The sequence below is a fragment of the Bos javanicus genome, chromosome 16 (genome assembly GCF_032452875.1).
Source record: "Bos javanicus breed banteng chromosome 16, ARS-OSU_banteng_1.0, whole genome shotgun sequence".
Taxonomy (NCBI): Eukaryota; Metazoa; Chordata; class Mammalia; order Artiodactyla; family Bovidae; genus Bos; species Bos javanicus.
The window spans coordinates 48,159,774-48,183,259 of NC_083883.1; the positions used below are offsets into that span (position 1 = coordinate 48,159,774).

At 51.4% G+C, this 23,486-nt stretch overlaps 1 protein-coding gene across 6 annotated transcripts in view; it reads left to right on the top strand.

Annotated features, from left to right (window-relative positions):
- NPHP4 (nephrocystin 4) overlaps positions 1–23,486 on the top strand; it is a 137,813-nt gene that overhangs the window by 100,227 nt on the left and 14,100 nt on the right. For 4 of the 6 annotated variants that reach the window (XR_009729979.1, XM_061382912.1, XM_061382911.1 and 1 more), the window contains 4 exons: positions 9,060–9,220; positions 11,535–11,715; positions 17,213–17,338; positions 21,759–21,970. Coding sequence is in view for 5 of the 6 variants with exons in the window: in XM_061382912.1 (XP_061238896.1) it covers positions 9,060–9,220; positions 11,535–11,715; positions 17,213–17,338; positions 21,759–21,970 (680 nt within the window). In the remaining variant the exon portion in view is untranslated. The remainder of the gene's footprint in view (positions 1–9,059; positions 9,221–11,534; positions 11,716–17,212; positions 17,339–21,758; positions 21,971–23,486) is intronic. The other 2 variants (XM_061382913.1, XM_061382910.1) reach the window with 1 other exon arrangement.

Below are 23,486 nucleotides of genomic sequence, written 5' to 3' on the forward strand. Positions count from 1 at the left end.
TTTCAGGAAGGTTCCCCTGAGTCCGTGGTCATTTTGTCTGTCTGTGTTGGCCCTTGTCCTTCTGCACCACATGCATGGGACTGTCTTTCCTTGTTCCCCTTGCTTCCTTGTCCAGGCTGTTGTCTCTCTAACCTGCTTCTCTCGGTGTTTTCATCTAGTGGGATTTTCCTTAGTGTGAGGGCTGGAGTCCGGGTCAGCCAAGAGCATCCTCTGTCCTAAAGAACTCACGTTCATCTTCCTATCCCTGGGTTGTCATGGCTGGGGGCACCTCCCACCAGACCAGTGTCTGGGTCTGTACCCTCTAGCACCGCCTTGCTCTCCTCTTCGTTGCTGAAAGTGTGGACCCTCTGACCCCTTTCCACCATTTCCTGCCTTCTTTTCTGTGCTTCCTTCAAGAGTCCTAATCCTGTGTCCCCAGCTGCAGAAGTCGCATCAGTGCGATTGGGAATACCCGTTTTATCTATGTGTTCATTCCCTCTCCCTCGCCACACCAAATCAGTTGAAAGTAAAGTGCAGGCATGATGACACTACCTTTAAATAAATACAGTGATCTGCGTTACTTAAAAGTAAGGATGCCCTTTTCTGTGCACACAGTTCTATCTTAAGATGATAAGAATTTCATAGTCAAGATTTCCCATTTCCCCTCTTATGTCCATTATAGCTATTTTTTGTTCTGACATCCAGTTCAGTGAAGTGAAGTGAAGTGAAGTGAAAGTCTCTCAGTCATGTCCGACTCTTTGCGACCCCGTGGATATACAGTCCATGGAATTCTCCAGACTGGAATACTGGAGTGTGTAACCTTTCCCTTCTCCAAGGGATCGTCCCAACTCAGGGATTGAACCCAGGTCTGCTGCATTGCAGGCAGATTCTTTACCAGCTGAGCCACCAGGGAAGCCCAACATCCAGTTCAGATCCGTGTATTATTTGCAATCATCTCTTTAGTCTCTTTGCATCGAGGCTTGTCCCCTGCATTCTTTGTCTGATGACGGTGCCTTTTTGAAGAGACCAAGCGATTCATAGAATGTCCCATGTTCTGTGTGTGTCTGATAGTTTCTGCACCTAGTTGTTGACCTCCTTTGTCCCCAGCAGTTCTTGTCCACTGGCTGGGTGAGGGCTGAAGGCTCCTTTTTGGATTTGGCATGAATATGTCATTGTTGAAGTCTCATGCTGCATGTGCATCCCTTCGAAGGCACCAAGCTCAGTCTGTGTCACTGTGGGGGTGTTCATGTGAGCACTTCCTTGGGGCACCCGCCCCAGATGTCTCCAGTGGGAAGAGGGAGGCGCTTCCATTTGCACTTGGAAGATTCTTGGGGGCTGTTCTTTGATTCCTTGTGAATATTTGATCCCTACAGCCTCTTTTCTGACTGTGCTAACATCCTCGGCTGTGATTTGCCTGAATCAGCTATTTAATGAAACTTTCCATAGAGCTTACCTGGTGGCTCAGATGGTAAAGAATCTGCCTGCAATGCAGGAGACCTGGGTTTGATCCTTGGGTCAGGAAGATCCCCTGTAGAAAGGAATGGCTACCCACTTCAATATTCTTGCCTGTAGAATCCTATGGACAGAAGAGCCTGGTGGGCTATAGTCCATGGGGTTGCAAAGTGTTGGACAAGATCAAGCGACTAACAGTTTCACTTTTGAAGTGGTAATTCTTCTAATGCTAGCATTTGGTCTCTATTAGCTGACATTCTTCTATAAAGAGAGACTTTCTTTCGTCAACCAATGGTGAACTACATCTATATCCTCCAAAAAAGACAGAACAAATGTTTAATACTTTCCCTTTAATTTCTAATTTTCAGAGTAATAACTTACTGTAACAGTTACTCCAATAGTAACAGTTGAGGTTTTATATGTCTGGCTCTTTGTTTTGTCTTTGGGGTAGCACTCAGATCTCTCGGATGTTTATTTACTCATTATTGCTAGTTTTTGATGCCCTAATTTCCCCCCATTTGGCCAGTGGTAGCCCTTCTGGTTGGCCTGGGTCTGTTGACACACTCTGGTTGGACTTGGCTGGGGCCTCGCTTTATGGGGCAAAAGTCTCCCGTTCCCTGGGTCTCCTGTTTCTCCTGGGAGCCTGGCACCCACACTGTGAATGCTTGCTAGATAGAGGCCATGACCCAGATGTTTTGATCTGGATCTCAACTGCTTCTAGGCCTTTCCTTGGGCAGAGATGAGGCATATATTAAAACATGACTTCACTTTGACATTTCTAATTCAAATTTAGAGGTTTTTCCTTAAAATATTTTATTTGTATCTCTTTCCTCTTAATGTGACTGCAAACAATATGTGGCTGATGAAGGTTCCGTGGTCCTGGGCTGTGTCCCACAGGATGCAGAGTGAGTGAGTGCAGCCAAAAGCGTGTGCTGTTCCCAGTTCGATGATCAATCAGATTTGCCTGTTTCGGTTTGTTTTCAGTTTTATGTTTGCTTTCTCCCCTTCCTTTCTTTGTTTTTTGGCTGTGGCATGTGATTTGAGGCTCTTAGTTCCCTGACCAGGGATCGAACCCATGCCATGGCCATGAAAGCACCGTGTCCTGACCACTAGATGGCTGAGGAGTTCCCAGCTTTTTTTCCTTTTTCCTTTGATCTGTTGGAATATTTACATGGCTCAAAACACAAAACCATAGTTGAATATACACTCAAAGCTCCCTCCCATCATCATCCCTTGAGATGGTCGCCACCTGGCTCAGCCTCTTAGAGGCAACCTGGTTTCTAGTTTCTGGCTTAAGCAAATATTTATATTTTTCTTTTTCTGTTTTTCTTCTTCAAAAAGTAGCATACCAAATACATGTGTTCAGCATGGAAAGTTAACTGTCCATCCTCCCGAGTTCTACTCCATATGGAAACCACCTGCGTTATTTTTACCGCTACATTGTCCTGTGTTGGGTGCACATCCTGTGGTTTATTCGACCATCATCCCACTAATGGAGGTTTGGGCCTTTCCAGGGTTCTGCTATTTCAGACAACGAGGTGATGAGCAGCTCCGTGTTTCTGGGGTTTTCTGTGTCTGAAGGTGTGTTTTGGGGCAGATTTCTGGCAGTGGGTTTATAGGACTGAACCTCCCCTCTGTTAGCCTCCCCTACAAAATGGGTTGCTACACTTTTAAAAAAAATTGAGTATTTGTTTATTTGTCTGCATCAGGTCTCAGCTGCAGCACCCAGGGCTGTCAGTCTTTGTCTCGGCCGGCGGGGTCTTTAGTTGTGTCACGTGGACTCCTAGCTGTAGCCTGTGGGATCTAGTTCCCCCGCCAGGGACCGAACCCGGGCCCCCTGCATTAGGAGCCCAGAGTCTTAGCCACTGGACCCCCAGGGAAGTCCCAGGTTGCTACACTTTAGGATTTGTATAACCTCATTCTTGTGAGATAAATGAAGTTGAATGTCTTCTGTCATTAGCACTACATTTCCATTCCATTTTTCTATCAGATTTTTCATTTCTTTTGTCCTGTTTCGGGAACTCTGTTAGGAGGACTAGCCTGTTGCCTGTGGTATAAATCGCCAATATGATTTCTACTTTGTTGTTCGTCTTTCTGCTTTGCTTAGGGTGGGTTTTGCCATGTAAAGGTGTTTCTTTCCTGTAGTCTAATGCGTCAGGATTTTGTTGCTTCTAGAGTCCTGAGTCATAGATGCGAGGGCTTTCTCTCCTTTGCAAGAGATTCGTGCGTGCTTTCTTCTGGGATGTGTAGGTTTCATTTCTCACATGTAGATTTCTGATCTCTGTGCAGTTTATCCTGCTGTGTGATGGCAGATTTGGATCAGCTTTATCTCTTCCCAAATGTCTCTCCAATTGACCTGGCACTATTTATTAAAAGGTTTGTCTTTTTCCCCAGTAACTTGAGAGCCACACTTATCATATACCTTTTTTTTTTTTTTCAATGATTCAGTGTCATTTTGGATTTTCTTGCTTGTTCCATTAGCCCAGAGGTTGGCAAACTATTTTAAGGGCCAGAACAAAATATTTTAGACTTTCTGGCTTTACATATGATCTCTGTGTAATCATTTTCTTCTTCTTTTGATTTTTGTTTTCCACAATGCTTTAAAAAAAGCCATTCTTATTCATTTCTTACTTATTTTTGGCTGTGTCGGGTCTTTGTTGCTGCACGCGGGCTTTCTCTAGTTGCAGCGAGCAGGCACTCCTCTTTGTTGCAGTGTGCGGGCTTCTCTTGTTGAGCACAGGCTCTAGGGTGCTCAGGCTGCAGTAGTTGTGGCTCATGAGCTTCATTGCCCTTCAGCATGTGGAGTCTTTGTGGACCAGGGATTGAACCGTGTCCCCTGCATTGGCAGGCGGAGTCTTTACTACCGGACCATCAGTAAAGTCCTGTAAAAGCCATTCTTAGCTCATGGTGGGTTGGCCTGTGAGCCGTAATTTACCAGACTGTTAGAATGTCTATGCATGAAGGTCACACTGTTTATCAGAGGCGTTACGTTGTTCTTCCTTGCGTGGTTCTCCTGGACATTCTTGCTGGTTTGGTTTCCCATGTAAACTTGTTGGACTCCTCACTAGAGTTCTGGAGCATTCACAGATGAACGGTGGGGATAACTGCCCTCACAGGATGGGAGCTGACCTTCCCCAGGAATGGGGATGTCTTTCCATCCACTTATTTTGGCTTCCCTGTCTCCTGAAGACACATAACTGTACCTCAAACAGATTTTTCTATTTTCTTATTTTCTAATCAATTAAATTTTGCATTTATCTTTATATTACCTTCCTTCTACTGTTTTGGAGGTGTTTTCTATTGTTATTTGTTGCTTAATTCATTTACTGTAATTCTTTGGTCCTTGGGATATAAAGTCTTGAAGGTGCAGCAAGGATCCCACCTGGGCTGGGGCATGGTGTTTGTGACAGGGTGCGGGAGCTAAGCCAGGGAGCCTGAAGTGTCACTGCTCCTGGGAGTCGGCGGTCAGCTTCCCTGCAGACTTTTGAGTGGGATGGAGATGATGCAGGGTTCTTTAATGGGTGCTTTGGCACTGCCATGGGATGGACTGCAGGGAGCTTGGGCCTCAGGAAAGGCCACCAAGGAGCCAGCTGTCTGAACTGGACAGGAGTGAAGGGGTCCAAGCCTACAGTGGGGAGGAATTGGGAATGTCCAGCACAAGGGGCCTTGGGCTACCCCCAGACAAGGATGGCTTCCATGTGTGACACTCAGCACACTGTCAGCTCTGGGCTCGGTGTGTCACCTGAGACCGTGAGCCCCATCAAGGCAGGGGCCTGTCCATCCTGTCCCCCCACATGACCCCACACAGGGCCTGGGGCATGTACTGCATGTGAATTCATGGTTGTGTTGAGAGGACCTGCCTGCCGAAGGGATGTGGTGATGATGGAGCCCAGCCGGGGTGTCGAGAGGATACGGCGCCTGGTGGCAACTTGGATTGACGCAAGGAGGATCTGGCTGAGGAAGAAGATGCAGGGTCCAGCTGGGATGGGCTGCATTCAGGCACAAGTGCAAGTCTGGGTGAAGGGTCAGTGGGGCTGGGGGTGTTGGAGGTGAGTGTGGAGGGCCCCCAGGGAAGGGTGTCTGTGGTGTCATTTGGGAGGTCAGCCCACACAGTTCATGTTCTGGAGCTAGCAGTCTGACCAGGGTAGGGGTCGGTGCTTCTTATACTCCTTCTCTGCAGCCCAGGAGGCCCAGCAGGTGGGTGCTACTCGGTGCTGTGAACTTGACCTTCCACGTTGCCTGGTCCTCTTTCCAGTCCCCAGGGCACCTGGATGAGCAGCCTCAGGGTGGGTGTCATGAGACTGACCAGATACGCAGGCTGGTGGGGCTGGGGCAGGGCAGCAGGGTCCTTGACCTCCACTGGCCCTGTGAGTTGCTCTGGGCACTGGAGATGGGACACTGGGGCCTGGCCTGCCGTGTGTGACATCATTCCCAGCTTCTCCCGTGGCCTCTGTCCTGCTGCTCGGTGCACTGTCCTACCCAGCACTGCCCAGGGCAGGGGGTGCTTCTGGCTGGAGCCAGGGCCACATGTCTGGACCTTTCTTTGTGTTCCCTGGGCCCATCAGGACCACCCTCTATTCCCCCTCAGCCCCCGGTGGGTGCTGTCCTGACCTGCTTCACTGCTCCCACTGCCCTGGCCTTGAGGAGAGTGGAGGGAGCGCTATGTGGATACCCTTGGGCCGAGGCGGCTGCAGGGGGTGCGGGTCTGAGCCTGCCCTGGCAACTCAGGCTGCTGAGTGGACATCTGCCTTCCTCCCCAGGTTTGTTGTTGTTCAGTCACCGAGTCATGTCTGACTCTTTGCAACCCCTTGGCGGTACTGCAGCCCGCTGAGCCTCCCCAGTCCTTCACTATCTCCTGGAATTTGCTCAAATTCATGTCCATCGAGTTGGTGATATCTAACCATCTCATCCTCTGCCTCCCCCTTCTTTTCTTGCCCTCAATCTTTCCCGGCATCAAGGTCTTTTCCAATGAGTTGGCTCTTCGCATCAGGTGGCCAAAGTATTGGAGCTTCAGCTTCAGTAACAGTCCTTCCAATGAATATTCAGGTTTGATTTCCTTTTGAATTGGTTTAATCTCATTGCTGTCCAAGGGACTCTCAAGAGTCTTCTCCAACATCATAATTTGAAAGCGTCAATTCTTTGGTGCTCAGCCTTCTTTATGGTCCGACTCTCACATTATACATGATGTATATACATGAGTACTAGAAAACATGAGTACTGGAAAGACCATAGCTTTGATTATATGGACTGCTTTTAAAATACTGTTATATGGTTGATGGAAAGGGAAGAACTGCTGTATTCAGTATGTTTCCCCTGATAGCTTACGAGTGAATGATGTCAGATTTGTGATCTCTGAAGAAGAAGATTTAGCTTTGGGACCAGGGACCAGTCATGATCTCCCAAGAGCTTTTGTGTAGTAGAGTTTTATTAAAGTGAAAAGGGACAGAGAAAGCATCTGACATAGACATCAGAAGGGGGATGGAGAATGCCCCCCTCACTAGTCTTAGGAAGGGAGCTATATACTTTTTAAATTATTACAATAAATTTATTATTGTTGTTATTACAATAAATCAAAAGAATTCCTCAAGGTTGTAAAGATCTTACTAGACCCATTCCCACAATTTACATTTTAAGATGACAGGATTAGAACTAACAATAGAAAGATCTTACCAGATCCACTCTCATAATATACATGTTAAGATAACAGGATTAGTCAGAAGGTTTTCAAGAAGGAGAAACTGTCCTCAAGTAGGATTCATAATTGTTATATAATCCTTGGTGGTGCTGGTTTAGTTGCTAAGTTGTGGCCAACTCTTGGGTCCCCATGGACTGTAGCCCAACCAGGCTTCTCTGTCCATGGGATTCTCCAGGCAAGAATACTGGAATGGGTTGCCATTTCCTTCTTCAGGGATCTTCTCGACCCAGGAATCGAACCCAGGTCTCCTGCATTGCAGGCAGATGATTTACCAACTGACCTATGAGGAAAGCCCTTAATACAGAGTTTAAGCTGAGTTGTTTGTTGTGTACTCATCAGCTCTGGGCTTAGAGAAAAAAGCATTTTATGTGACTAAGACTAAGAAATGTAGAGAAAAAAGACATTTGTCCTTTCCTCCTCCTTGAAAATTCCAGACCCCTGTCTCCTCCTTGAGAGCCACAGACCCCTTTCTCCTCTCTGGGGATCCTGGACTTCTTATCAACCTGCCTAGGAATTGACTCTCTCACCCCCATTTTGCTCTTCCTGCACTTTAACTAATGGTGATTTCAGTGACATTTTTGTCAATCGAGGATTAATGATGATGCCACTTTGAAAAGGTGAAGGCAGGAGCCACAGTCCAGCTCCCATCTCATATTGATAAGCCTGAAACCAGGGGGACCCCAGAAAGGCCTGGGCTCCTGTAGGACTGGGTGTGTTGGGATTGGGTGGTGACTTGGGGTGGGCTCAGCACTGTGTGCTAAGCTCTGTTTCAGTTTAGGCTCTGCACATGCCTGTGTGTGAATATCCCAGCTTTTAAAAAACTTTATTGAAGTATAGTTGGTTTACAATGTTATGTTGTAACATAACATATGTTTCTGCTGTATAGCAGTTATTCAGTTGTACATATATACATATATATATATGTATATATAGTTTTTCATATTCTTTTCCACTGTGGTTTATCACAGGATATTGAATATAGCTCCCTGTGTTATACAGCAGGACCTTGTTAGTTACCCACCCTGTATGTACCAGTTTGCGTCTGCTGACCCCACACTCCCAGTCCTTCCCTCCTCTGCCTCCTCACCCCCTTGGCATTCCCAAGTCTGTTCTCTATGTCTGTGTGTCTGTTTGTGTCTTGTAGATGTTTTAGATTCTGCATATGAATGATATTATATAGTATTTGTTTTTCTGACTCACTTTGCTTGGTGTGATCATCTCTGGGTCCATCCATGTTGCTGCAAATGGCATTGTTTGATTCTTTTTAACGACCAAGTAATATTCCATTGTATATCTATCTCTCTACCTATCTATCACATCTTCTGTCTCTGGTGAATGTCCAAATTTTTTGTTTTTGTTTTTTTTTTAAGATATTTTGATGTGGACCATGTTTTTAAAGTTTTGAGTTTGTTACAGCATTGCTTCTGTTTTATGTTCTGGCTTTTTGGCCCTGAGGCATATGGGGTCTTAGCTCCCCGACCAGGGATCAGATCTGCACCCCCTGTTTTGGAAGGTGACGTCTTAGGCACTGGACTGCCAGGGAAGTCCCTAAATGTCCCAGTTTGAACAGAAGAAGTAGATGGTATTTCTCCCTAAATCCTATGCATCAGGTTTCCTACTCCTTGGCTGGCCCCATCAGGGCATCTGTCCTTGTTCAGCATTGACTGTTTCACCAGGACTTGGTGAAACACATCTATCTTATTTGAGGAGTAGCTTATTGCATATATTGGAAAGAAATATAGTCTTCTGAACACCACTCTTCCTGTCGTTAATTTGGGTATTTTATAATGTTTTGATTAATATATTTATTAAGCTACGGCTCTGCTAGAAGTGGAAATTTTTCATCATGCCCAGAGCAGAAAGTCCTCCAAGTATATAAAGATGATAAATGATTCCAGTTACTGTTGGGCCTGTTCGGGGCCTCTTTGCACAGGGTCTCCGGGCTTTCAGCGGAAGTACCTGGTAGACCCCAGGTTCCTGAGACCCGGGGAGCAGCACTGGTTCGCCCGCTACCTGGCCATGCAGACCCTGCAGATCGACGTCTGGGATGGGGACTCCCTGCTTCTCATTGGATCTGCTGCCGTTCAGCTGAAGGTAGGTTTTTCCCACAGTCTCTCCTGTAAGGTCTGTCCCCTGGCGGTGTTGGTCACTGCCCAGTGCTGGGCATCAGCCTGGCTTCTTGGTTCACAAATTCAAATACTGCCGAGTCCTTGCCTTCTCCAAAGGAAGCGATGTTCACAGAGCCTAAACTTGATCAAGCTAGCCTACATCCGTCCAGTCATCAGATCCTCAGTCGAGCAGGTAATGTTGGCTCTGCTCCCTCGACGGTGAGCATGGCAGTTCCCTGAGAGCAGCAAGGGGTCAGCCTTGTTCCCCAGGGGCTGGGCCCGCCCGTCGAGGTGCGCCCTCAGGATGGAGACTTGATGAGTGAGTGATGGGCTGGGGAAGTATTTCCCGATGCCTATTCTCAGTGCCATGAATCACAAGAATCAGAATCTCATCCTTTTTCTAACTGTGCTTTCTATTTTCCTCATAGGCTAAAACTGAATCTACACATTAATTCAATTTTCTTCCCTGGGGCTTCTCCATGAACCTTCCCTGTCGTGTAACCAGGACCCCAGAGGGTCAGCATGGGCTCACACGGCAGCCTCTAGACCAGGCCCCGGTCACATCCACTTGCCCATGTGCCGTCCTGAGGGCTTGCCCCCCAAGCCTCCACCCTGGGGTGGAGCGGAAGAGGATACAGGGCCATCCCTACAGCTCTGGAATCTCTCTGTCCTTCATCCACTTTTCCTTCATCCCCTGTTTTTTTTAAATTATTTATTTATTTATTCGCTTGGATCGGGTCTTAGTTCCGGCATGTGGGGTCTTCTGCTTTGGCGTGTGGTCTCTCTGGTTTGCTGCTCAGGCTCAGTAGTTGTGTCTCCTGGGTTCAGTGGTTGTGGTGCTTGGGTCAGTAGTTGTGGTGCTCAGACTTAGTTGCCCCACCACATATGGGATCTTAGTTCCCGGAGCAGGGATCAAACCCATGGGTCCTGCCTTGCAAGGTGGATTCTTAACTACTGGACACCAGGGAAGCCCCATAGTTGTTTTCCTTCTGGATTCCAGCCACAGCCCCCTAGGTTGCCCTGCCTGAGCCTTGCATGGCTGGTTGCTGAGACCTGCAGGGCCGCTCCCATCCCCCCTTGCTCCTCAGCGCCCTGTCCCCTTGAGGAGCTCATGGCTCTGGGACTTGCCTGTCCCCTTGCAGTGGCTCTGGCCCTGTGCTCTCCATCCTCAGAGAGCCACCTGCTCCTCCCTCCCTTCTTCCCTCTTTCAGCTGACCCGGCTGCAACTGCCCCCACCCCGGGTCTCAGGACCCACCCCTGAGTGGGTGACGCCCCCAGGGCAGTGGAAGGAGCCGGGGGCAGTGTGTGCAGAGCACTGGGTGGGGTCCACGGCTGGAGAGGACTGAGCTACTACCGTCCTACCCTTTATGATTATTAGCTTTTAGAAAAGTCTCTGCAGTTTCTGAGGTGAGAAGCAATACCCTGTTTTTATTGCCATTGTTGCTCCCTGGGCAGCTGGGCGTCACCTCTTGCCTTGACCAGTGTCCCTCTGGAGGGGTCTTCACCCCATCTGGCCACCAAGACTCCTGAACCATGCCTGTGTTGGCATCATGTGGACAAGCACTGCTGAGCAAGCAGGGTCTATGCAGCTGGAAGCCCCCGGACCTGCTAAGGAGGGATCTGGTCTGAGTGTGTCCACCCCAGAGATGGACAGAGGACGGATGCTGGGGGGACAGGGCCAGAATTCCAGAAGCAGGAACTTAACCTGGCCCCACGCTTTTGTTTTTATGTGAAGTCGAGAGGCCTGGTCACCTTCTCCAGGCCATGCAGGAGGAGGGGCCCAGCCCTCCCTCCCTCCTGGCCCTACTACCCTTGGGCTCAGGCTGAGGACTGAGGGGTTAAAGTTGATTAGCAGAGAAGAGTGGGCTCCAGAACATCCCTATACTTCCTGGGTCTGCCTGGCCTGGCACGGAGCCTGGGTCTGGCCTGGAGACTCTCCTGACCTGGCTCCGTCTGTCCTGTGGTCCCTCCTTAGACCCGCTGCCCATCTTTCAGCCACTCTGGAGCACTCCCGACCCGGCCTGGCATGCCCCCTGCCTTCCCTGTGTGGAGGCCCAGTGGAGACTCCTCAGGGCTCCCACTGGGCTTCCTCAGGGACCCCTTGTCATGCACTTCCCGACTTCCCCCTGCAGAGGGGGCTGTATGCGGGGCTGCCGGGCCTGCTTGTGTTTGCTCAGTGGGTGGACCGGGATGCACTTTGTTAAAGACCTGACATCAGTCTTTAACATCGAGGACTTGGGTTTTCAGAGCAGATGGCCTCTGCCTCAGCCCCGCTCTGACCCATGCCTTCTCCTCTGCAGCACCTTCTCCGCCAGGGGCGGCCGGCTGTGCAGGTCTCGCACGAGCTGGAGGTTGTGGCGACTGAATACGAGCAGGACGCCATGGTGGTGAGTGGAGACATGACCAAGTTTGGCTGCGTCAGACCCATCGACGTCCACACGGTGGTGAAGGGCCAGCTGCACTTGACCTTGGCCAACGTGGGTAAGAGCCCCCAGCAGCTTGACTGTTGTTCCCGGGTAGCCACTCTGCTTCCCATCTGGGGCGTGAGCCCCCTCAGGACAGTGGGCACATGGGCAGCAGCTCTCGATAGGAATTCAGCTCTCATTACTTGACCGCTGAGTCTGCCCTTGATCAGCAAGTCTGTCCTTGATCACTGAGCGTCTGTCATCGATCGCTGAGTGTATGTCCTGACCACTGAGTCTAGCCTTGTGCACTGAGTGCCTGCCATGATCCCAGAGCCTCTGTCCTCGACCACTGAGCCTTCCCTGGCACTGGTTGTTTGGCATTCCTGATATCTGGTTGGGGTTTGGGATTGTTTGCTGTCTCGGTCTTGCCCAGGTTCTGTTTCCTGTACTGTGCATGGGACATCTCTGTGATGATCCTCACATAAGATGCCTGGCTTCAGGAGAGAGCTTGGTCAGCTCATAGCACTGCCTCATCGTGGGGGAGAGACAAGAGAACTGTTCCTAAGCTCCACATGCACAGCTTGGGGAGAGGAGCAGAAGGACAGAGGAGCAGAGGGACAGAGGAGCATAGGGATGCTGTCCTTCAGAGTCGAGCACCTTGACCTCATGTCAGATGGTATCCCAATAGCTGCTCAGCAGAGGCACCGAGGAAAGCCCTCTCTGGCCCTGGCATGGTCCTGCCTGGACATTCTCGGGTCTCCACTAAGCCCCTGATGGGACAGGGGACATTAGGCCCGCCAGGCCTGCCTGTGCCCGCCTCAGGGGAGAGGGCAGCATGAGCCCCATGGGGCTAGTGACCAGCCCACTCCATTCCCTCCAGGGGACCGTGGGAGGACTGAAAGCAGGACACCGCCAAGCCATTGAGGCTTCTGGACTCCAACCTCTCTGTCGCTTTCTTGGGGAATTTTCCATTCCTTACAGCCCAGCCTGATTTCAGAGCCTGCAGCCCCATGGGCCTCACTGACGCGTGCGGAGAGCCGGAGCCGAGCAGCGGGAACCAGCGCGGAGCTCATTAAGCTGGGTCTGAGGCTTCTGCTCGCTTGTTTACAGCTGTCGGATCCAAGGCAGCCTGGAAAACAGACAATATGGAAACAGCAAAACTCAATTAGGTCCTAGAGAAATAAATGAGCCGCGTGTGAGGAGCAGACATTATTCAAAAGCGCCCACAACAGAGGGGAGTTGCTAGAAACCTTCTTCTGCCTCTGAGATTGTGTTGGCTATTTTTATATTTAATTCACCAGCCCACAAATATGCAGTGACTCCAGGTTTTAAAATCTTATCTTTGGAAGAAAGATTAGCTCCATTATGTGTTATCTTAAATTGTCATTTTCATACTTTGCCTGCAAGACAGAGATAAGGCGGTGGGAAGGAGCCTGAGACAGCCAGCCTGGGAGGCTGCGCTGTCGCCGAGCAGGGATGGATAACAAAGCGCCGAAGCTGCACGCAGCCCACTTGTACGAAGCGGCCGCACTGTGCTTTCCTCTGTATAGTCTGCGGTTTTCTGAAAAAAGAAAAATAAAAGTGTCATGGCTTTTATTTCTTTATAAAACTGGTTGTTCTGAGCCAAGCAGCAGGCGCGGGCCGGCAGAGGCGGTAATGGCTGTGTGGGCCTTTTGAGGGGACAGAGGTGGGGCCAGCAGACACCCGGACGGCACCCGGGCCTCTGTGTTCACAGCCGAGTTCAAGTGTGAGGCTGCGGATCGAGGCGTGACGGCCGGGTCCCCAGGAGTCTTTCTGTGGCAGAGGGTCGTCCCTGTGCTCTGCAGCTTCTCGGCTCAGACGAGCTTTTTGACACTCCTTTCGTGCCAGGCGCTTCTGCTGCTTGACCCTGGTGGCTCAGACAGTAAAGAATCTGCCTGTAATGCAGGAGACCTGGGTTCGATCCCTGGGTTGGGAAGATCCCCTGGAGAAGGGAATGGCTGCGCACTCCAGTATGCTTGCTTGGAGAATGCCACGGACAGAGGAGCCTGGCGGGCTACATCCGTGAGGCCATAAAAAGCCGGACACACTGAGCAGACCAACACTTGCTTTTCATCATTTAGAGATCTCAGAATTTTTTATCCTGGGATCCTGCTTGTGCGTGTGACCACTGTATCTAAGGCCTCCTGAGGGACCAAGGGCTGCCCTGACCCCTGGCTCCACGGTCAAGTACTGGTGCTCTTGGGGTTATGGAAGCACCGGGTGCTGTGGACTTTGATGGATGACCTGGGTTTGGGGTCGAACAGTGTGATCAGTCTGCATGGTGGGAGGCAGGGCGGCTGCCTAGCTGATTTGGGAGCCCTGCAGATTTGGGGGTGTCTTGGCTTCATATCCCCTGGAGAAGGAAATGGCTACCCACTCCAGTATTCTTGCCTGGGAAATCCCATAGACAGAGCAGCCTGGCGGGCTGCAGTCCATGGGGTTGCAGAGTCAGACTCAGCTGAGAGACTGGCACACTCTGCTCCGTAGCCATGTGTCGGTCGCCAGCTGTAACTTTCTGTCTCGTGGACGGGCACAAAAGCCTCAGCAATTTCAGGTCACAAATTGTGCCCTTATTAGACGTGGCACCTTCGCCCCATGTGGTCCTGGAGCCGGTGTGCGAATGTAAATCCAGTTTCTCAAGATTACTACCCCTTTCTAAACCAGGGCTTCTCAGGTGGCGCTAGTGCTAAAGAACCCATCTGCTAATTCAGGAGACCTAAGAGACAGGTTCGGTCCCTGGGTCGGGAAGATCCCCTGAAGAGAGGCATGGCCACCCTCTCCAGTATTCCTGCCTGGAGAGTCCCGTGGACAGAGAAGCCTGGAGAGTTGCAGTCCATAGGGTCGCAAAGAGCTGGACACGACTGAAGTAACCTAGTACCAGCACAATAGCATGTTTCTAAACAAACCGACACTCCAAATACAAATACAGTGGGAGGAAGTGATCAGGAAGCCCCGGACGGCCCCCGTCTGCCGGGGAGGTAACCACATGTGCTGCTGGGTCACACGCTGTGGTGATGGTTGGTCCTCCTGAGAGCCGGAGCTCCAAGGACACCGTCACCTGCCCCCGAGAGCTGGTGAGCAGATTTGGGCTTTGCTGCAGTTCCCTGGGGTTCTGTGGGTCTCAGTGGAGCTATTATCAGGCTCACAACACGCCTGCCTCCTCTCAACTGGATCCGGGTGGACCACAGGCTTCCTTGCCCACGACCCAGGGACCCACTCGCTGCAGGACTAAGGTGGTGGAGAAAGCCACGGCAGTGGGCCCGCAAGGACACTGCTGGTTCTCCCTTGTGGTGTTTGCCCTTGACCCAGCGCAGCCGTGGGAGGACTCAGGAAGTAATCGCTACACCGGCCAGTCTGACGTCGTCTTGGATGTCAGGGGATGAAGCCGACCTCAGATGTGAGAGCTCCTCTGAGTGAGGAGGGGTCAATACCAGGTTCCTTTCTCAGGGAGGAGGTTCACGATCCTAGGACGGTAGCTGCTGTCAGGTCAAAAATAGGTCCCACGGAGACGAGAAAAATGCTTAGCGGCTTCAGTTTGCAGGGGAAGATGGAAGAACCCTGGGAAGGGTGTGGTGGCAGCTGCAGGGGATGAGAGTGGACAGTGGGGCGGCTTCCTGGTGGTTCCTGGAGCAGCGACAGAACAGTTCTGACCGCGGACACTATGGGGCTGCTGCTGCCCCCAGGGGCTCTGGATCATGGGCTCCCACACCTGCCCGTGTAGCCGTTTCCCTGGGAGGATGTGGAAGAAGCGGAACCTCCAGTTTGCCAGGACTGCATCTGAATGTGTGGTGGCTGGGTAGGTGACGGAAGCAGCTCCTGTCACAAGAGGGGAGGCAGGAAGGCCTCCGGGAGCCGAGATTCCCAGAAAATGCTCAAGAGGACCAGAATGAAAGCTCTCCAAGGGCAGGACTCACTCACTGCGTCACCAGCCTTTAAACCTTGTCGCGTGAATTGCTCCTTGATTGACCAGAGATGATTTCTGTCTGTCGTTTTTATTTTTGGCCCTGCCACATGGCATGAAGGTTCTTAGCTTCCCAACCAGGAATCGAACGCTGTGCCCTCTGTTATGGAAGCTTGGTGCCTTAACCAACAGGGAGGTCCCTTGGTTTTTCATTTCTGAATCTGGCCTTTCCCATGCCCACAGCAGGCCTTTGTCCTCACTCATCTTTTAGGGGGATGGTCTGCTGTCGCACTGATGTGTTTGGGGTCTCCAACTGCAGTTCCAGGGTCTGCTGCTGTTCCTTGGGATCTGGGGTGGTGGCCCCCCTCTGGAGCAGTGCAGGGACCTTGACCTCCCTTGGAAGGATGGCTACCCTCTTTCCAGCCTTGGCTGAGAACAGCCCAGAAAGAGTTCCCGTCAGGTTGCTAGAGACATAAACCCCACCTTTGTCCCTGAGAGGACAAGCTGACACCTGCAGGCAGGTGGGTGTGCTGATGCTTGGGCCCTGGGCTTGCCGTGAACAGCAGCCTCCCAGCAGCAAGTAGACTTGCAGAGGTGGGGCCAAAGGGGGCTGCTGAGCTGAGCAGGAGCATCACCCCCTCCCCTGGGTCCCATCCAGGGGGCAGGGTCCCCTTCTAACCCCTCCCAGAAAGACTGCCGGACACCCCAGATTGCCGGTGAGAGATGAGTAGCATGTCTTGTGTTTGGTGGTTGTTTCTGGATCTGACAGCTGAGCTCTGTCTGCCTCACCCCGAGGGGTGTCAGGTCCATGCAGAGAGGTGGTGGTCCCGAGGACAAGGCCCATCTACCCAGGTGAAGTATGTCTGCAGCAAACACTTGTCATCCCTGGGACCAGATGACACTGGAAGTAGTGAAGCCTGCCCCGGTTCAGCTGGAGGGAAATAGGGCTGGCCCTTGGGACACGCTGTCCCCTGAAGCCACTTTGTCCCCTCCAGAGCTCTTTCAGCAAACAGCCCCCAGGCCCTGCATGGAGTCTCCTCCCCTCTACCTGCAGAGGCCCTGTGTGGAGGCTCCTCTCTCCCCAGGTGGCCCTGCATGGGGGCTTCTCTCTCACCCAAGGGCCCTCTATTGAGGCTCATTCACCCTTCCCCCAGGGGCTCTGTGGGGGTCTCCTCTCTCCCCGGGGGGGTCCCACATGGAGATTCCTCCCCGCCAGGAGTTTTTGGGTACAGATGTTTGCAGAAGGGTACAAAGGCCTTCCTGCAGCAGTGTGACACTCAAGGGCTGATGACAGAGGCTGTGACCATCCCAGAGCACGAGGCTGGGGTCCTGGGGACCTGCCTTGAGGGTCCTGAGCCCCAACTCCTCTTTGGAGAGCAGATGGCTGCTCTGGGGAAGGAGAGGAGGTGTGGACCTGGAGAGCAGGGTGCTCGAGGGAAAACAGGCCTCTGCTGGCCACCCACCATCTCTGTTGCAAAACAAATTCAGGCCGAGAGTAGAATGTGGGGATGTTGGTGGGTCAGTGGGTATTTGAAGCCAGATCTCCTTATCAGGGGTGTATGTATGTTATCAGACTCTTTAATGATATTAATGTCAGAATTAATTACTTAATTAATGCAGGGTGGTGTGTGTGTGTGGTGTTTTCATACAGGTCACTTGTGTGAACAGAGAGTAAGGAGTCCCAGTTCCCTGCCACCTTCCAGGTCGAGGGTCATCTCAAATGATGGAGTCGGCAACTTCATGGGAGGCAGCCTCCTGACACCCAGGGGCCCCAGATGTGAGTGGAGAGGGCAAGGAACCTGTGGGTGGGAGGGGAGGGTTGTGCTTGGTGTGATGGGCCAGGGGGTGGGATGGAGTGAGGGAAGGGAGGCTGTGTGTGTTTGTGAATGTGTGTGAATGCGTGTGCAGGTACACACGTGTGAGGCTGTGGGGTGCCTGCTGTCCTGGATCTGGGGGTGGACTGGTGCTCAGCGTCTGGCTCAGTGGCCTGCAGGCCATGTTGAGTCACCATGCCCATCCACCCTGCCCTCTCCAGATGGTGGAAGCCACTGTTATTCTTCGGAGTTCATAGTCCTGTGAGTGACGTTTGTTTTTAGGCAGCGGCTGCTTTGTGGGGGAAGAGGAAAGGGAGAAAGGTCAGGATGAACAGAGACTGATTTTTAAAACTAGTTAGAAACTCCTCATGTCGGAAAGAGAAGAATAAACCAGTTAGGAAACTCGGGTGATAAAGACCTGGGCTTGGTGAAAATCTTGCATAACTGGGAAGATTTTCTGTCAAATGACTCACAGACCTAAATGTCAAATACTGTCCTTGGAATGAAAAGTGGAGGGTGCCCTTAGGAAAGTACCCCCCAAATGTTTTGGGTCATCTCATGTGAATCCAAAACCACCATGAGCTTCTTGTGTTGATGGCCCTTGATGTTGTTAGCCTTGAATCTGTGCCCCGGGTGGGAAGTCAGAGCTGAGGGGCTCAGGAGAAGGAGGCCTCCAGAATCCCAGAAGTCTCCTGGAACTTCAGCCCAAACTTTGTGGGTCCTCCTTGTTCTTCCTAGGAGAGGGGCCTGTGTACATTCAGATGTTCTAGGGGGTCTGCACTGCATGAGTCAGGCGACTCATTTTAATGTCAGAGAAGCTGAGGCAGAGAGGTCAGGTGATTTGGCCGGTGGCATGGTTAGGGTTGTGAACCAGGACTAGAGTCTGGATTCCCTGCTTTGGGGAATTACCCCCAGCTGGTCTCTCTGGTCACCCAGAGGATGGATGGAGAGCTGGCTGATGGAGCGGAAAGTCCCCATCCCTGGGAACCAGTGGGAGTTCAGTTCAGTTCAGTTGCTCAGTCAAGTCTGACTCTTGGGACCCCATGGATTCCAGCAGGTCAGGCCTCCCTGTCTATCACCAACTCCCGGAGCTTGCTCAAACTCATGTTCATCGAGTCGGTGATGCCATCCAACCATCTCATCCTCTGTTGTCCCCTTGTCCTGCCTTCAATCTTTCCCAGCATCAGAGTCTTTTCAAATGAGTCAGCTCTTCGCATTAGGCAGCCCAAGTATTGGAGTTTCAGCTTCAACATCAGTCCTTCCAATCAACATTCAGGACTGATTTCAAGGGACTCTCAGGAGTCTTCTCCAACACCATAGTTCAAAAGCATCAATTCTTCAGCACTCAGCCTTCTTTATGGCCCAACTCTCACATTGGTACATGACTACTGGAAAAATCATATCTTTGACTAGATGGACAATTGTTGGCAAAGTAATGTCTCTGCTTTTTAATATGCTGTCTAGGTTGGTCATAGCTTTTTTTCCAAGGAGCAAGCGTCTTTTAATCTCATGGCTGCAGTCACCATATGCAGTGATTTTGGAGCCCAAAAAAATAAAGTCTCTCACTGTTTCCATTGTCTCCCCATCTATTTGCCATGAAGTGATGGGACCAGATGCCATGATCTTAGTTTTCTGAATGTTGAGTTTTAAGGCAACTTTTTCACTCTCCTCTTTCACTTTCATCAAGAGGCTCTTCAGTTCCTCTTCACTTTCTCCCATAAGGGTGGTGTTATTTGCATATCTGAGGTTATTGATATTTCTCTTGGCAATCTTTATTCCAGCTTGTGCTTTATCCAACCCGGCATTTCACATGATGTACTCTACATTGAAGTTAAATAAACAGGGTGACAATATATAGCCTTGATGTACTCCTTTCGTACTTTGGAACCAGTCTGTTGTTCCATGTCTGGTTCTAGCTGTTGCTTCTTGACCTGCATACAGATTTCAGGAGGCAGGTAGGGTGGTCTGGTATTCCCGTCTCTTTAAGAATTTTCCACAGTTTGTTGTGATCCACACAGTCAAAGGCTTTGGCGTAGTCAATAAAGCAGAAGTAGATGTTTTTCTGGAATTCTCTTGCTTTTTCGCTGATCCAACAGATGCTGGCAGTTTGATCTCTGGTTCCTCTGCCTTTTCTAAACCCAGCTTGAACATCTGGAAGTTCACAGTTCATGAACTGTTGAAGCCTTGCTTGGAGAATTTTGAGCATTACTTTGCTAGCGTGTGAGATGAGTGCAATTGTGCCATAGTTTGAACATTCTTTGGCATTGCCTTTCTTTGGGATTGGAATGAAAACTGACCTTTTCCAGTCCTGTGGCTACTGCTGAGTTTTCCAAATTTGCTGGCATATTGAGTTCATCACTTTCACAGCATCATCTTTTAGGATTTGAAATAGCTCAACTGGAATTCTATCACCTCCACTAGCTTTGTTCATAGTGATGCTTTCTAAGGTGCACTTGAGTTTGCATTCCAGAATGTCTGGCTCTAGGTGAGTGATTACACCATCCTGGTTATCTGGGTCATGAAGACCTTTTTTGTATAGTTCTTCTGTGTATTCTTGCCACCTTTCTTAATATTTTCAGTTTCTGTTAGGTGCATCTTGTTTCTGTCCTTTATGTGCCCATCTTTGCATGAAATGTTCCCTTGGTATCTTTAATTTTCTTGAAGAGATCTCTAGTCTTTTCCATTCTACTGTTTTCCTCTAGTTCTTTGCATTGATCACTGAGGAAGCCTTTCTTATCTCTCCTTGCTGTTCTTTGGAACTCTGCATTCAGATGGGTATATCTTTCCTTTTCTCCTTTGCCTTTTTCTCAGCTCTTTGTAAGGCCTCCTCAGACAACCATATTGCCTTTTTGCATGAGCGGTATGAAGCCAAAAACGTGGGTTTGTAAAACCCACGGCAGGGCCTGGCAGGCCAGGGGCTCCTCAGGGCAGTGTGGGGAGTTACAACAGTGAGGATTTGTTGAAGGGATTGAGAGCCTCTGGGGTCATTGGTCTTCCGATCCCTATTTTGATCAAAACCAGAGGGTAGGGATGCTCTACCAGAAGCCGTGTCTCCACCCCCCAGCAAAGTTCTGGAAGCAGGAAGTTGTGCCGAGCTCTACAAGGCGCTTACTGAATTCAGCAGTGTGGTCCTGCATGGTCACACTGGAATTTCATTTCTGGTTTCATTGGAACCCAGAAAGTCATTTGTCGGGGTGATGCAGTCTGAACACATTGGCTGGTCGATCACCCCCAGCCTTGCTTGTCTTCCACCCTGGCCCCTCCTTGTGCGACTGCGGGCCTTGGGCTGCTTGAGCCCGATCCAGATTGGAGCTCCCATCCCCGTGGAGCTGGACCCCAGATACAGGACATGTGCTCCTTTGGGGTGACAGTGTGAGACGTCTGCACCATCTCATGGCACCCGGAACCGGAAATAGCGCTTGTCTCTGTTGAGGGAGGATGTGGAGCACTGCAGCAGGAGGTGGAGACACACGAGGACGGGGAGTGGGTGCCTGGCCAGCAGAGTTCAGGCTCGGGGTTACATACTGTGGTTCTGGGGGTGCCTGGAGGAAGTACCCAGTTCCAGGTCGGGGGCTCCCTCCCACCTGCTCGCCTGTGCCTGGTTTCGTGATTGCCCAGGAGTCTGTGTGTCAGCTTGTGATGTGGCTCGTGCACACGTCACAGGAGCACCACGGACGGGAGGAAGGCAGTGCCGCGCTCCTGCCTGCCGGGGCCTGGCCTGCCTGCGGCAGCTTCTATTTGTCAGCTGCACCACTTTCCTTTGGGTCCAGGGTTCCAATAGAACCCCCGGGGGAGATGGTGCTTGGGGGGCCCCACCAGTCAGAGGAAGCAGGTGCAGAGCAGAGGGCTTGGGATGCAAGCCAGGGTGGTCCAGTCTTCACCCACTCCAGGGGCCTCAGGCTGAGGGACAGGACTCATCAGAGCCCCCGATTCCTGATCTGAACTTAGGGCTTGTGACACCTCCACCCAGGTGAGTTTGAGGACCTGCCAGGACCATGTGCTGGTGTTGAGGGTGCTCGCTGGAGGGGCTGGGGGTGAGCAGGGTCGCGGGCCTGGGTGAGGGTGTCTCGGGCCCTGGGGCATCCTGAGGGCATGAGCTTCTGCAACACTGAGCTTTTCCCTAGACCTAGCGGGGGATTCATACGTTTGCGTCCTGGGATCAAGACCAAACCCCCTCTATGTGAGAGGCTGGAGAAGGGCAGGATGCCGAGCAGGGCAGGATGCACCATTTCCACCCGTGTCAGCACCCCAGGGTTCATGAGAAGCTGGGGGCTTTCTGGGCTCCCTCGCTGGGTGAAGTGCTCTGGTAGGCATGGAGCCCTGGCTGTTTAGAGAGCGTAAACTCTGCCCTTTAACCTCTGAGCCTCTCTTTGAAACTTCCAGCAGTGAAAAATGTGGTCCAAGCTCAGAAGCTGGCTGATGTGGACAGCGAACTGGCCGCCCTGCTCTTCACACCCCCGAGACCAGGGGCCCGGGGGCCCCAGGGCATCAATCAAGAGGAGGATGCCGTCCGCAGGCGCAAGCTGGAGCGCATGAGGGCCGTGCGGCTGCGGGAGTGTGGATTGGAGCCGGGCCGCCGTGGGCTGGGCGCGCTGGTGAGGCTGGGTCCTGGGTCCCCCAGCAGGAGTGGGTGGGTTCACCAGAACATTGCAGGAGCCACCCTGTCCCTTCTGCGTCCTTGTTACAGAACATGAGAGACTCAACTTCTCAGACATCAGGGGAGGTTTTCAAGCCAGAATTACGGCAGTGCTTTGAATAAAAGCCAATTCCTGGCCTCCATTCCAATAAATTGCTGGTGCAGGGTAGGGTCCTTGGAGCCTAAACTTTTAAAACAGCTCTGAGAGGGATTCTGAGGGTTCCCCAAGTTTGGGGAGCAAAGTCATGAGGACTTTATATCACAGGTGTCAGAGCAACCGTGATGATCAGAATTCCCACTTTGGACTAAAAATCTAAGTAAGACCCTGTAGTATTTTGCAGCTAAGAAACAGAAGATGGTTGTACTTTATGAGTTCATGGGATGAGGATCCCACAGAGGTCCTAGGGGCCTCTACATCAAGGCAGGTGGGTGTCTGAACAGATGGCAACCTTCTCCAGCCAGGCCTGTGCCCTTGGCCTGTTGGACACAAACAGAGTTGCCATGCCTGGCCCTTACCCGGTGCCCACAGGTGGGCAAGGAGCCGCCCTAAGTTGGTGGGGGGAGGAAGGGCGTGGAGCACAGCAGGAGGGGATGTGAGAGGTGACATGGCCGGGTGGGGCCCAGACAGCCAGTGGACATGGGAGCCAAGCGCGGCAGCGTCTTGCTGCCATGGAGCAGACTATGGCTGTGAGGATGCCTCAAGGGGAGGCTGTCCCAGGGCTGGGTCAGGCCTCCTTCCGGGCCACAGGCCACTCAGTCTGCTGCCTCCTGTGCCGCCTCTGAGGGCCGATCAGCTGCTACCCAGGGACGCCAGGGGTCCCAGCCTCTGGGTGGCTGGCCACACGCACAGCAGGTCCTCTGCCCAACAACTACCAGTGCTGTTGTTACCAACATCATTATTATGATTAATTTAGCTGGTTTCCTCTTATTTGATATGTTCTGATAGAGAAAATCAACAGCTCAGAACCCTTGTTTTGAATACATCAGTAAATTTGGAAGTAATTGGATTTCCAAATACAAGAAAATTTTCTGCTAAATTGTGATGATTTCCTGGGTTCATAGCCCTGGGGAATTTTGAGGTGAAAGTAACCCGATTTATCAAATATACAGTAGTCTCTCTCCCTTCCAGAGCTTTCTGGAAAGATGCCCATCTTTGAAGCAGAGATGGAAGTTCTGTGAAGTCAGTGGGTCCTCAGGAAGAGTCAGCAGGCACCGTGTCCTGGCTGACCCTGCACACGTGTAGCGCATGGAACCGTGTGGTTCCATAGACCCCAGGAGCTGGGGGTCATGCGAGGACAGTCAGGAGACAGCGAGGGGTGCAGCTTTCTTTCCCTGATGGTCAGACTCAAGGCTGAGGGTCTCCAGCTTCTGGGGGGAAGGTGGTTGGCCTGGGGCCAGGAGTGCAGAGTCAGAACCTCTGGTGGGCCCTGGGGCAGCCACAGCGTCCATGTGAGGGCACTCGGCTCGCCCTGTGC